This window comes from Falco naumanni, chromosome 1 (genome assembly GCF_017639655.2).
Source record: "Falco naumanni isolate bFalNau1 chromosome 1, bFalNau1.pat, whole genome shotgun sequence".
Lineage (NCBI taxonomy): Eukaryota > Metazoa > Chordata > Aves > Falconiformes > Falconidae > Falco > Falco naumanni.
Genome location: NC_054054.1, coordinates 23,884,953 through 23,897,789, shown reverse-complemented (window position 1 = coordinate 23,897,789; position 12,837 = coordinate 23,884,953). Strand labels below are relative to the sequence as shown.

Below are 12,837 nucleotides of genomic sequence, written 5' to 3'. Positions count from 1 at the left end.
TGTTCACCCAATACAGAATCACGGAAGGGTCCGGGCTGGAAGGGACCTCTGGAGATGTAGTCCGACCCCCTGCTAACGCAGGTTCACCTAGAGCAGGCTGCACAGCCATGTCCAGGTGGGTTTTGAATGTCTCCAGAGGAGTATTAGCCATCTTCTACCTGAAGCATGGGGCCTCCAGGCAAATGTGATCAGGATTATGAAGAGAATTATAAAGAGAAGCTTGGATGTGCACATCCTAACAACTCCGAAACACCAGGCCATAAATAAACCTGACGCTTGGCTTGAAGCTGTAGACGGAGGGTGGGGGTTGGGGGTGTGTTAAACCCCAGACGGGCTTTTTGAACCCTCGAGAAGCAGCTGAGAAGGGCCCGACAGACACCTGGGCGTCAGGCCCACCTGAGCCCGGCTACCTCCGGCCGCCCCTCGGGGCAGCAGGTCAGTATTTGTGTTTATTACCGCACAGGTGAGCTGCGGGGCCGGCAGGGTTGCTCGGCGGCCCGGCATACCCGGAGCCGAGCGGCAGGCAGCCTCGGGCCGTGAGCACCCCCCAGCCCGCCACCAGCCCGCCCCGGCCGTCTGAGGAGACTCCTCCGCGCACGCGCACGGCTCGGGCCCCGTTGCTACGGCCGGCAGCTGTAGGCGGGGCAGCAGTACATCACATCTGGCCAATCAGGAGAGAACCGCCCTCGGTAGGCGGCCAATCACTGCCGGTAAACAACACACCCTCCCCTGCCTGCGGGGTGGGGAAGGGGATGGGAGGGGAAGCAGCGCTGCCAGCCAATCAGCGACCGAGAAGCGCGGGCCAATCAGAGAAGCGGAGGGTTTGGGCGGACTTTTTAAAATAAATCCACCGCCACAGAGACTCTGCTCTCTGGTCCCTTTAAAGGTGTGATGTGACCGTTCCCTGTCTCCTTCCGCCGACACCGCGCCCTCCCTCCGGAGTGGCGCGGTTCCGCCCCGCTTCCCTCGGAGCGGGAGTTCCGCCGGGTGCCCGCGCCATGTCCTGGCCGTCCTGCCCTCCCGGGGCGCCCGTAGGGTGCACGGCTGGAAGCGGACTATTTGACTTGCCCGCGCCGCCTCACCGCCCGGACCTAGGAGGGATCGCTCCGCGCGGGGCCATCTGCGGGCCGCCAGAACAAAAACAAGGGGGCGGGGCCGTGGTGGCTCCATTTTGATGCGGGGCTGGGGCGGCGGCTGGGGATGGTGCCGCTGCCTCGGGCAGCGCCGTGACTCGCTGGGGGAGGCGAGCGGGGCCCGCCGCGGGCGGGGGCGCAGGCGGCCCTGCCTGGATGCGGAGCCAGCGGCGGAGCCGACCCGCGTCCGTGCGGTGACGGGAGCCGGGCTCGCCTCCCCCTCCCCGCCGCGGGGGAGCCGAGCGGTGAGGGCCGCGGGGGGGGGCCCGGTGCCCCCTCACCACCGCCCCGGGTGAGTGTGCTGGCAGGGCCGGGGCGGCCCCTCAGGCCCCTTTGTTCGCCTCCCCACAGCCTTGGGGTTCCCCCGAGGGGGCGGGCGGCTGAGGGGCCGGGGGGCCAGGCTCCCTTTGTCCGGCCGGTGGGGGCGGAGGCGGGGGGGGGTGCCAGTTGCTGACCGGGTTTTTCTGCCGCGAAGGGAAGGGATCCGGAGGCGGGGGGAGAAGATGAGCAGCGAGGTGCTGTGGCTTTTCAAGCAGCTGAATGTGCACCTGGAGCAGGAGGGGCGGTTCCAGCCCCGCGAGAAGGGGCTCAGCCTCATCGAGGCCGCCGCCGAGGTGAGGGGGCTGGGCCGGGGGGTGGGGGAGCTGGGGGGGGGGGCAACCTCCTCGGGGCAGGGGATGTCAGTTGTGTGAAGTAACTCCGAGCTGAGAGACGTGCCTGAAGTTGACAAGAGTAATTCTTTGCTCTGTAAACGACGCTTGCCTTTTGTTTTGTCTTAATCTGTGTTCATTAACGTGCACTACGTGATCAAAGAACTCCGACCTACAGGGCGAGTAAAATACCCGGGTGTTTAATATCGATTGCTTAAACTTCGAGGGAACGCAAACCCGAGAGAGGTTTATTATTTTCATTTCGGGGGCTCTGAACCGCTGCAGGAAAGCTGGGGTGTCAAGCCGGCAATTAACGGGGAAATGACCGGCTTTTCTTCAGCAAGGTCTAGGGAAATGAAACCAGCAACACGGTGCTTAAGAGCAAAAAATAGACCGAAGCATAAACACTTCCACGGTGAGGAGCAGAGTTCCTTGCAGAGTTTATGACGGGCTTACGTTCCTTGGGATGGGTGTGAGCTTTTCTGGAGGGAGCCTTAATGTTTAACAAAACAAGTCCCTGGGATCGGGCTCCTTGCTTGTTTTGAAAGAAGAACTTTGTCGCTTAAATGTTGAAGTACAGGCGAAGGGAAGAATAAGCCAAGTCTGGCCATGTCTGTTCCGTAAGGTCACCAGTCACTGGGTATGATGTACTTGGTGACTATTGTCTTAAAATAACAAGTGCAGACTCGAATGTGGCTGTGCTGGGTATCGCGCCAGTGAGGCCCAGGACCTGGCTGTAATCCGTGTGCCTGGGGTGTGCTTTGGGTCTCGAGTACCTAAAATTATTTTGAAGTTATGAGAAACCAAGTATTTAAGGAAAAAAGGAATTGCTTCCCTGTGACCTAGGTAAAAGATGACTTAGGGAGTGAGTGGGCACAGTCATTGCTGCTGCCACAGAATAATTCTGACTTTGCTTCTCTTGCCATAGAATGAAAATACTCTGTCTCCGAGACAAAGGAATGCCAAGGTGGAAGATCTGTGGAGTCTGACCAACTTTTTCGGTTTTGCAACTGAAACGTTTGTTTTGGCTGTTAACATTCTGGACAGATTCTTGGCTCTTATGAAGGTATTTTGGGGGGAGAGGACATGCTGTAGTGTCAGCTGGGAATACATGAGTTTCCTGTGAACTTTCTTGCCTGACAAATAAGGGAAGGTTGTGATCTGGGATGTAACGGTGGCTGTTCACTCATTCTGCACTAGCAATGTTTCTGAAGTGCTCCTTTGTAAATGTGAAGTTGAGTATTTCTTTTTACCTCTAAAGGGGTGTGGCAGCATCGTTTGTTTCCTCTAAGCCCGTAGCCTTCACCAGATAGATGTAGATTAAGAAAGGAGGAATTAAGGAATAAAACAACTTGTTTTGTTACACACTATTTGTAGGTCCTGTGTTAAAGCTTAGCTTAGCACTGGAACTAATACCAAATGGTCATTTCCTGGTTGTTTTTCTTTCCGTGTTTCTGCTGCTTTATGGCGGACGGATTGAACCTAAACTGGTTCCCCATTATTAAGTTGGCAGGAAAACTGAATTTGTATCAGTTCTCTGGTTTGACCGTCCTTGAGGTTGCAGGAAATGTTATGCTGGTACATGGGAGAGAATAGCAGAGGTAGGAACAAGTTGTGGAGGGATAGGACTGCCTAGAACAGGCTCAGGCAGGATTTGTATAGGCTTTAAATGAGTGTAAGCGAGCGTTGCTGCTTGGAGAAGCAGGGTATTACAGTTCTCACTGCAAATTATTTGTAGTGTAGCAATGTGGAACAGTTTCAATAGAGGGTGCTCAGCTGCTGAACTTCACTTCCTCTGACTTAGCCATGGCTGATACTGCTTTATTGGCTCTGCCCGCTGTGTTTTGCTGCAACTTGAGTGATGAAACTAGTTAAGACTAGGTGAGGTGTGTGAGTTGACGGACATCGGGTCTAGTTGTGATGAGAAAATCCCTTTCTGTTGAACTGTGAATATTCAAAACGGCTCACCTAGGCTGGGTGTGAGCTGTTGATGTTGCTGTTTGATAAACATGGTGTTACAGGGCAGGGGAAAGTATTCATTATGTTTCTTCTTTATTTTTAGGTGAAACCGAAGCATTTATCTTGCATTGGAGTTTGTTGTTTCCAACTGGCTGCCCGAGTAGTGGAAGAAGAATGCAATATTCCATCTGCTCATGAGATCATCCGGATCAGCCAATGTAAATGCACTGTGTCCGACCTGAAACGGATGGAAAAGATAATTTCTGAAAAGTTGCACTTTGAATTTAAAGCTACTACTGCCTTAACCTTCTTGCACTTGTACCATACTATTGTACTCTGTCATACCTCAGAAAGGTGGGTTGAGTTGCATGTTGGTTGTCATCTGTATGTTTTCAAAGCCCTTTTTCTCTTTAATTGCCTCTTAAATGGTGATGGTATTGGCTGTAGAGGAGGCAGCTCCTTAGTTTTTCCTTCCTAAGTGAATGCTTGTTGATGCATGTGCTTCTTCTCTTGGGTGTCTTACAGGAAAGAAGTCTTGAATCTCGACAAATTGGAAGCACAACTGAAAGCTTGCAACTGTCGTCTAGTTTTTTCTAAAGCAAAAGTAAGTACAAGTGGCTTCCTCTGACTTCAGAGCAGGTTTTGATTCGTGTTATGTTGAGCAGTGTTTTTTGTCCTTCTAGCCATCTGTCTTGGCCTTGTGCCTTCTCACTCTAGAGGTTCAGACTTTGAAATCTGTTGAGCTGTTTGAGATCCTTCTGCGTGTTCAAAAGCATTCTAAGGTAAGTGTTTTCTGTGGGTTGTTTTTGCAATTTTTGGGACCGGTGGGGTTAGTGATGTCCAGTGTAACATTTCAGGGACCCCTGCTGTCAGTGTACAATTTTTAAAAGTACTGTTTGGCATCAGCTGAAATAAGCAAGGAAATGGGTCTTGAAGCATCTGTCTGCAACTCTTGTAACTAACATGCAGTCATTGGTAGAATGCCAAGCAAAAAAAAAAAGCCCTGCTGCTTAGAGAATGATCTCAGGTAGTCATTTTGCACTGGCACATCTTGGCAGCTGCCTGGCAAGCAGCAAAAGGATTGTGGCTTTAAAAACCAGCTTAAATGTTTAAAATCAGAAGAAATGCTGACCTGATGTCTGCACAATACATGCTTTAACAAGCAGCTGATTTAACTTGCACAGTTCTAGCTGTATGTTCTAGACAACCTTGCGATTGGTCCGTAGGACTGCAGTTGACTGCTGGGCTGGATATTCTTTTTGCCTGAATAACTAGCATACAGGATTTACAGCTTCTAGCTGCATGCTCTATCAGTTGATGGTCTAGAACAAGCTTTCCATTTTTCCAGTCAAACTGAACTAACCCAGTTTCTTGAGGGCTGGAAGTAGTTCCTTAAGGTATGAGAACTCCATTTTAAAATGGAGTAATCTTGGTTTCATTTTTCCTTTGGAAGTGATGATGAAAGTGTTAACAGCAACTAACAGGTAAACTGTCAATTCAGACTTCAGTGTGGGCGTTTCTAGGAGGTGTATAGGAGTTCAGGTTCAAAAACAGCTCGACTCTGATAAAGGGATCACAGTTATGATTCACTTTCTCCTAAGTCTTTTCTGAGAAGGTAAAATGGAGGGAGGGGTTATCTTCAGAGCCTGTCTGTCATAGACTAAATAAGTTCTTTCTTGCTTTTCAGATAAGTGATAGTGACTTACTTTACTGGAGGGAACTGGTCTCAAAATGCCTAGCAGATTATTCTTCTCCTGAATGTTGCAAGCCTGATCATAAAAAGCTAGTCTGGATTGTTTCGAGACGTACAGCCCAGAATCTCCAAAACAGTTACTACAGTGTTCCTGAGTTGCCAACGATACCAGAGTGTGGATGCTTCAATGAAAGTGAGAGGTTGGTAAAACTTAGAACAGGTGGTTAATTTGTTGGGAGTTCTCATTTTCTGTATATGTTAATGGCAACTTTGTATAACTAGGCTTATTCACTACTAGTTGGAGGAAAAAATTCTAGATTTGAAAGTACTGATGGACTTAAAATAAGTCTTAAATAGAAGGAAAAAATTGGTAACTGTCATTGTGGTGCTCAAAAAATTGCTTTGCAGGGTGGGAGGAGGCATTCCTTTTTTTTTTTTTTAAGGCAGGGAGGCTTACAAATCCTTTAAGTTTTCTGAAGTAATTTATATTTGCTATCTTGGAACACTGGCTTTTTGGTTGGTCAGAGAATTGCGGAATTAGAAGAAAGGAAATTGTACCTTGTTAGGATTTAAGCCTTAGTGTTGAGAAGGGTTTAGAGCTGGGATGTTATACTAGGAACAGAAAAGGGTGCAAGAAAACACAGGATTGAGTACTTTGGCACTTTCAAGGGCTTGTGCTTTGTGTAAATTACCTTTCCTGCTGTTCTTTCTAGTGAAGACTCCTGTGAAGATATGAGCAGCGGAGAAGAAAGCCTTAGCAGTTCTCCTCCGAGTGATCTGGAAGGCACCTTCTTCTTTGAACTCAAACCTAAGACAAAGTGGCAAACTCTTAGCTGTCGTTCTTAGCATTGAGTCTTGATTGTATGAGGATGAGATTTGATTGCACCATAGAGTCTTTTGGCAATAATAAATGAGGTGGTTACCCGTAAACTGTATTAAGTCAAGAGTTGCTGTGGTGTATCAGTGCTTTGTATGCCTGCCTTGGTTTTTTTTGTTGTTGTAAATTTAAGGAAGAAGGAAAAACCCTGTTCAGGTCCCTAGTTTAGCAAAAAAAGTTTGTGCATAGTTGTGTTGTCAGCAAGTATAAATGTAGCCCTGTACCTGGTGGTCCAAAGTGCCGAGCAGCTGAACACCTGAGCAGTGTGCCCTGGCAGCAGGGAAGGCTGACAGCGTGCTGGGCTGTGTTAATGGGAGCATAGCCAATGGATTGAGGCAAGAAGGATTTTTTCCTCTCTCTACTTGGCATTCATGCTCATTTGGAACAGTGTCCAGCTCTGGGCTCAGGATGTTGACGGACTAGAGTCCAACAGGAAGCCGCCAAGGTAGCGAAGCACTTTGGGGCACAGGACGAAGCAAAACGAGTTCACTCAGCCTGGCAAAATGGTCTTTTGGTGGGGGTGGGGCACAGAAATGGGATTGAACAGCAGCCTTTTGGTATCAAAGGGGGTTGCTGGGGAGGGGAGATTTTGGGGTCTTGGCTGAGAAGCATGGAGCAAAAGCAAGAGGCTTTGATTAAATAGGTATGCCAAGTTCTCGGTTAATGTAAGTTCACTCCATGGGAAAAGTCAAGCACGGGAGTGGGCCGAGAGGGGCTGTGCAGTCTCTGTCCAAGGAGGTTCTCGGGATTCAACATGTCAAAATGCCAAGCTTGGTTTCGTTTCAGTGTTTATCCTGCTTTGAGCAGGAGGTTGAACTAGAGTCCTCTTGAGGGCACCTCTACTCAAGTATTTTGGGATTAGATCGAATTGGCTGAGTAGGTTCTGTGGAATAAGTGTACGTAGTACTAGGCTGGAGCGATTTACTGTCATATGGGCCAAATACTGAAACTGCTTTAACACTTTACATGCTGTGCTCCTTTTCAGCAGGATCTTGAGTTGTGTACTCCAAGCAGATATTTTTTTTAAAAGCTTGGTTTTTATAAACTTCAGGGATCCCTATTTCACAACAGGAGTATGTGTGGCAAGAAGGAGGTTTCTAGTCAATACTAGCTTTCACTAAAGGACAGTGTAAAGTGTGTGGCTGGGAGTAATTTTCTATTTTCTTTAATACAGATGATTTTTACACTGAAGTTCACATTGTATGCTTCAGTGTGTTTTAAAATCTTAACTGTTAACTTGCCAATCCATACTAGTAGCTTAGACTTAACATGGTAAATCTTGATAAGTCTACATTCCTTTTAATATTTAATCCTTGTAGTTGTTTTTCAGTATATTCATGTTATTGAGTCATAATCAGACTTGTTTGCATGCTTATGTAAAGCAGTTAGTGCAGGAAAAGTTGATATTATGCAGTAATATCAGGTAAATGTGATGAAGTAGTTAACGTAATGGTTTTTTTCTGAACTTTTTCATTGAAGCACAAATTGAAGTATGATTGTGTTTCTCCATATTGAGGACATGGCTAGGTAGCAAGTGGACTAATTAGCTCAGAATAATGGTTTTGAAGTGTGTTGGTGCCAAAGTAGAAATGAAGGAGCAAACAAGCTAAAAGGTGTTTTGTAGGTGCAAGCGTTGTTTTAGAATGGTAAGAGTGGTGCCATAAGCTCATGACTGTTGTGTGATTTCAGTTTTATAAAAATACAAAAAGTTTACAAAAATGTATATAAAAATGTAAATTAAAAAATGTACAGAAAAAAAATTTAAAATGAGCAGAAAGTACTGTATTTTTTTACATTGTATGTAACTTTTTGTAGGTATGTTGCATGTAGATAGTAATTTATTGTGTACTCTGTAGATACACTGTACATCTGAAGAGTTCTTACTGCAAGTCTCTGCGCCTGGAAGCTGACTTCTGAAATGGGGTACTTTGGTTGCAGGTAACAAACCTACTGAGTCTTGTTTCAGTTGAGAACAAAAATAAACAAAGTGCTGTATTTGTTAACTGCTGGTGTGAGTTACGGTTGGTCACTTGAAGCTTTTGGCTGGTGCTTTCCCCCCCCGTATTGCTTTTATGGTCTGTGTTCCAGGTTCCCAGAAGTTCTGGTAAGCGGTTTGCAAAGAAAAAGGAGAGACTTCCGGATGGTTTGTTCGTGGATGTGCATCACTTCACAGCTTTGCTCCTGGCAGTTGTAGAAGCTGCTGTGGGGTGTCCCCTGCTTTTACCACCCAGCTGCAGCTGTGCCCTGTGCTGCTGGGAGGAGTGTTGCGGATGGTATATGTGCACATCTGGCAAGTGGGAGCTCCTGCTGCTGGTTAAATTGGGAGTTATTACAGGCAAACATGCTGGGGTTTGCTGGATTTGTGGTTGCTGCTGTTGCCGGTCCTCTGAGCGCAACCTGGTCTCAGGATGTGTCTGTATCTTGGGAATCCGAAATCCTACAATAGCTCATCAAAGGCAAACTTGAGCTCATTTCCTTTTTGTCTTATCCTGCCTATCTTGCCAGAGTATTTCCAAATGGTGCCTTTGATGCAAAAATTAAGGAATAAGGGGCTGTAAATGGTTCTTGCTGGAAAGATGTTCCCAGCCCGAGGGAGCCAGGACCTGCACTCGGCTACCTGCTGAGGTGGCTGTGAGCATCATGGTAGACCCTTGTAGCTTGGTACAGATCTTGCGTCTTTGTCCTTGTGCAAGAGATGAAAGTGAGAGAAAGCGCAAAGGTGCTGCCTCTGCCAGGCCAGCCTGTCTCCCAGCTCCAGCTGCTGCAAAAGGAAAACCTGCCTTGGATGTTCCAGTGTTGGGGCAGTGTGTGTGGGCTGGGGCTGGGAATGAATAGGGTGCTGTCACTCACTGGCAGGGAGCGCGTGTGGGAAGGATAGGGCCACTGCTACTGATAAAATAATCCTCTGAGTGTAGTAATAATAATTTTTTCCTTGGTGGCCTCTATAGTGACTTTTTTTAAACAACAGGAACAGGTTACAAGGCTTCTCGTATCCTGCATACAACAGATGAGGGATGGACAGTTGATCTTCCAAAGAGTTCTGTACAAAATTCCCTTCTGTCTAATAACTGGTGCATACGACCGTAAGCTGATTATATAGTGGAACTGTTCATCTTTGAAATGTGCACTGCAGTGTTTTAAGAGCAATGGGCTTCCTCACAGTCTGTGGCGACAGCTTTGAACATGAAAGCTACCGCAGCAAAGGCGTTCAGGTTCTACTTCAAAGGTGCCCACTTGGGTCTCTTCAGTGCAGCAACCACCTGGCTCGGGAGCTGAGGGATTGTGCATGTGCCGTGTAGGTGGGCTCTTACAAAGGTAGGATGCCATGGGCGATGTCCCTGGGTTTGCTAACAGCTTGTGAGATTAGTCTGTGTAATAAAGCTTGAGGTGTACCATGCAGCCCCTTTCAAGTTGGTCCCAGCATGAAAAGAAATTTGCTTGCAAGAACATTGTCAAGTTTACTTCTGTGGTTTGATAATTTAAGCTTGACTTTGATATTTGCCAGGTCAGATAGTTCCATATCCCTCAAAGGAGGCTTGCTTGGCTTTGTTCAAAGAACGGGGCTTTTGGTGGTTGACTTGTTTTTAACAGCAGAGGTGTGCATGGTGTTTTTAAACGCTGTTTTGGACTTTCTTTTACCATGAGGTGAAGCTTTGTATGCTTGCGGTCTTGAGAGTTTAAATACGTGCTCATTTTCATAACTACCTTGTCAGTAAGATGCTTGGGTGGGGGCTGAAAGGGAATATTTCTGTGGAGATGTCGTCCCCCAGAACAGCTCCTAGCTGTACAGTTCTGTACAAGCTCGGGGATGTTGCCCCCTCACCAAGGCACAGGGAGTGTGTTGCTCAACCCATGTAAAGTGTAGAGCTGAAGGTTCACATCGGCGTAGACGAGCCCTGGTTGCGGAGAGGGTCTTGAGATGTTATCATGCTGCTCTCCTGTGGCTGAGCTGCTGGGGGTCGGCAGTGGAACCGCTCCTGTTCCTGGTGAATTGTCATTCCATAATTAAATAATAACAGCCTTTTAAACGGGAAAGTTGATTTCTCCACCACTTGATTACATGACAAGTGACATGAAGCAGTAAAATCTTTCAGCGTAAGTCAGTTGATGTGTTCAGACCCTGATCCTTAACAGCTCCCCATTTTTTCTGGTGGAATAAGTAATATATTTGTCAGCTAATGCTTTAGAGCAGGCTCTTGTGCTCAACTGGAGTGTGAAAGACTGAACCATACAGTGAACAGTGAATCTAAAAGACAGCACGGTCTCACAGAAAAAGCCAACAACTATTTCTTTGCTTGCAAGGGGCTGGACTGATGGGTGAACACCTGGTTCTTGTGATACTGGCTGGGTGTCAGGGCTTTGCAGCTCAGCAAAATACCAATCGGTAGATACTGGGGCAAGACCAGAAACCAGCTCCTGTGGTTTCCAGTTCAATGTAGATTGCATAGGGCCTTTAACAAGGGAAAAGTGTCTTGTGTTTCCATTTCCAAAGAACATCTAACTTGCAGCTGCTGTCTTCAGCTCCCTAAAAACCAGATGCATATGAGACTGATGACTTGCAAGAGATTTTAAGGATTTACTCCAGGGACCAGCTGAACATGCTTTGCTAGTGTAGCTGCCTGGAGAGCAAGATCTGTTTTGCTGTGCATGAGTTGGTGGGTATATTTACACAGGAGCAGCAGTTCCACCATTGCTGGGGAGAGACTGGGCAGGAGGGGTTAATAGCAGTGGATGTGTAAGTATAGCTGAGCAAAGCCTGTGCTGGGTGGTCTTGTTTTAGTGAACTGCATGCCTTCTCATGAACAGCAAAAGGGCATGGGTTTGACTTCAGGTCTCCGCTGTCACACTTCGAGTTCTTGCTCTGAATTCCTGTTGTTTCTGGACAAGAGTGTAGATAAGATAATGTCTAACACATGTGCGGACGAAGCAACCATTGCTAACTAGTTTCTTCACAAAATAGCCACTGGCTTTGCTCAAGCGGAGTGCCAAGTGGTGTAAATGGAGAATAGTTCGTGCTGGAGATGAGCGTGGAAGTCATCAGTTGGGACAGCAGTGAGAAGCTGCATACAATAATAAAATGTGAGACCAGAAAGTGTTAGCTCTAACTATGGTCTCTGTTCACTATGTATCATGTGAGCAGATAATCAGTATTTATCTTAAAATATGTGTGGCAACTGTGATGTGTCACATAGCCTTACTTCATGGCATAAGCCTCTAAGCATCTAGTGTAGTGCATATACTAAAAGGAGAAAGTTGCCATAACAACTGAATGAAATCAATTAGAGTAATAAGCAATTAAAATCTCATCCTTAGTGTTGCATAAACATAGCGTTTTGCTCATGAATTATTAGTAGTCTTGCCTCTAGACCTGTATGTTCTGTTTCTGATTTGCAATCTCAACAATTTTTGAATTAATGAAGCATTTCATTTCTCCTTCAAAGAGTGCTGGTGGGGTGTGTTTTTTTTGGCTGCAGCAAGTACAACTTCATCAGAGAAATGTGAATGCTATTAAAACATCTAAACGAGGGAAGCATTCATGATGGGATTCCCAGAGCACTCGGTGCTGGCTTTGTTCCCACCCAGTGAAGTGAACAGGAGAACTAGCCTACGGTGAGGAATTTCGCCCTGGACCTAGAAAGGCAAATGCAATTCCTTCCTCTGTCCCACTCTTCCTCCTTGACCTCGTGTGTATTTCTGAATCTCTTGCTTCCTTTGTTCCCTCTCGGTAAAACAAAGACTGGTATGGCTCCTTACGGTAGTTCACAGTCACCAAGGATAAATCAGCTGGGAAGAGGGAACTATGTAGCTGTTGGGGACAGGCAGCGTGTGTAAGGGCCCGTGAGAAAGCAGGGCTTGCGGACTGGGGTGGGAGCTGAGCGAGGCCGCCTGGTTTTTCCCAGGAGGGAATTTCATTGCTCCTGTATAAAGATGTGCCCTGGCAAGGATTCACACTCAAACATGATGTTTCCTTTGCTGGCATGGCAGGACCGGTGCTATGACCTGTCGGTAACATCCCCATCTGCTGCTGCGGGAGGAGGTACGTGGCATTTTCAGAGCTCTGTGCTGTGCCTTTAAGGGTATCTTTTTTTATGCCTTGTGTGTGCACAGAGGGCTTTGCCCACTGCCCCACGTTTCGCTGATCCACGTGGGAGTTGCAGTTGTGCAAGTTACACAAGGGCTGGAATGGAATGTCTGTGTTTACTTTGCAAGGGCCTGTATGCTTGTTCTCTGAGGATGGCATGTAGCTGTGGGTAAAATGTTGCGAAGGTTAGAGTTGAATTTATAATCCTAAGGCTCCAAGGAACTTTGGAAAACATTGTGGTCTAAATAACAGTATTCTCATGTACAGTGACTGAGCCAGGCATCTAGGAACTGTTCTCAATCCAGTGCTCAGTTACTGACTATGTTGGGGAGCAAAAGCATGTAAGGTGATAACCTGGTTTTGGCTTGCTGTCTGGCCAGGGTTACAAAGGCAAAGGCCAGCAGTCGTAACGGCTTGTGCCACAGACGATCAGAAGCTCGGTG

The 12,837-nt window shown here is 47.1% G+C and overlaps 1 protein-coding gene across 1 annotated transcript; it reads left to right on the top strand.

Moving 5' to 3' along the window:
- The first annotated feature begins 1,159 nt into the window (after nt 1-1,159).
- On the top strand, nt 1,160-6,370 carry CCNG2 (cyclin G2). Its single transcript, XM_040585841.1, has 8 exons — nt 1,160-1,425; nt 1,609-1,747; nt 2,712-2,849; nt 3,846-4,096; nt 4,268-4,346; nt 4,426-4,524; nt 5,430-5,635; nt 6,149-6,370. Exons 1-8 carry the CDS (start codon nt 1,175-1,177, stop codon nt 6,279-6,281), a joined length of 1,296 nt encoding a protein of 431 aa, XP_040441775.1. The 5' UTR covers nt 1,160-1,174; the 3' UTR covers nt 6,282-6,370.
- The last annotated feature ends 6,467 nt before the right edge of the window (nt 6,371-12,837 follow it).

Excerpts from the sequence above, each read along its gene's own strand:
- CCNG2 (XM_040585841.1), top strand. The coding sequence starts at position 1,175 with ATGCGGGGCTGGGGCGGCGGCTGGGGATGGTGCCGCTGCCTCGGGCAG. Across the intron at positions 1,748-2,711 it reads TCATCGAGGCCGCCGCCGAG|AATGAAAATACTCTGTCTCC; the intron begins GTGAGGGGGCTG and ends CTCTTGCCATAG. Across the intron at positions 5,636-6,148 it reads TGCTTCAATGAAAGTGAGAG|TGAAGACTCCTGTGAAGATA; the intron begins GTTGGTAAAACT and ends TGTTCTTTCTAG.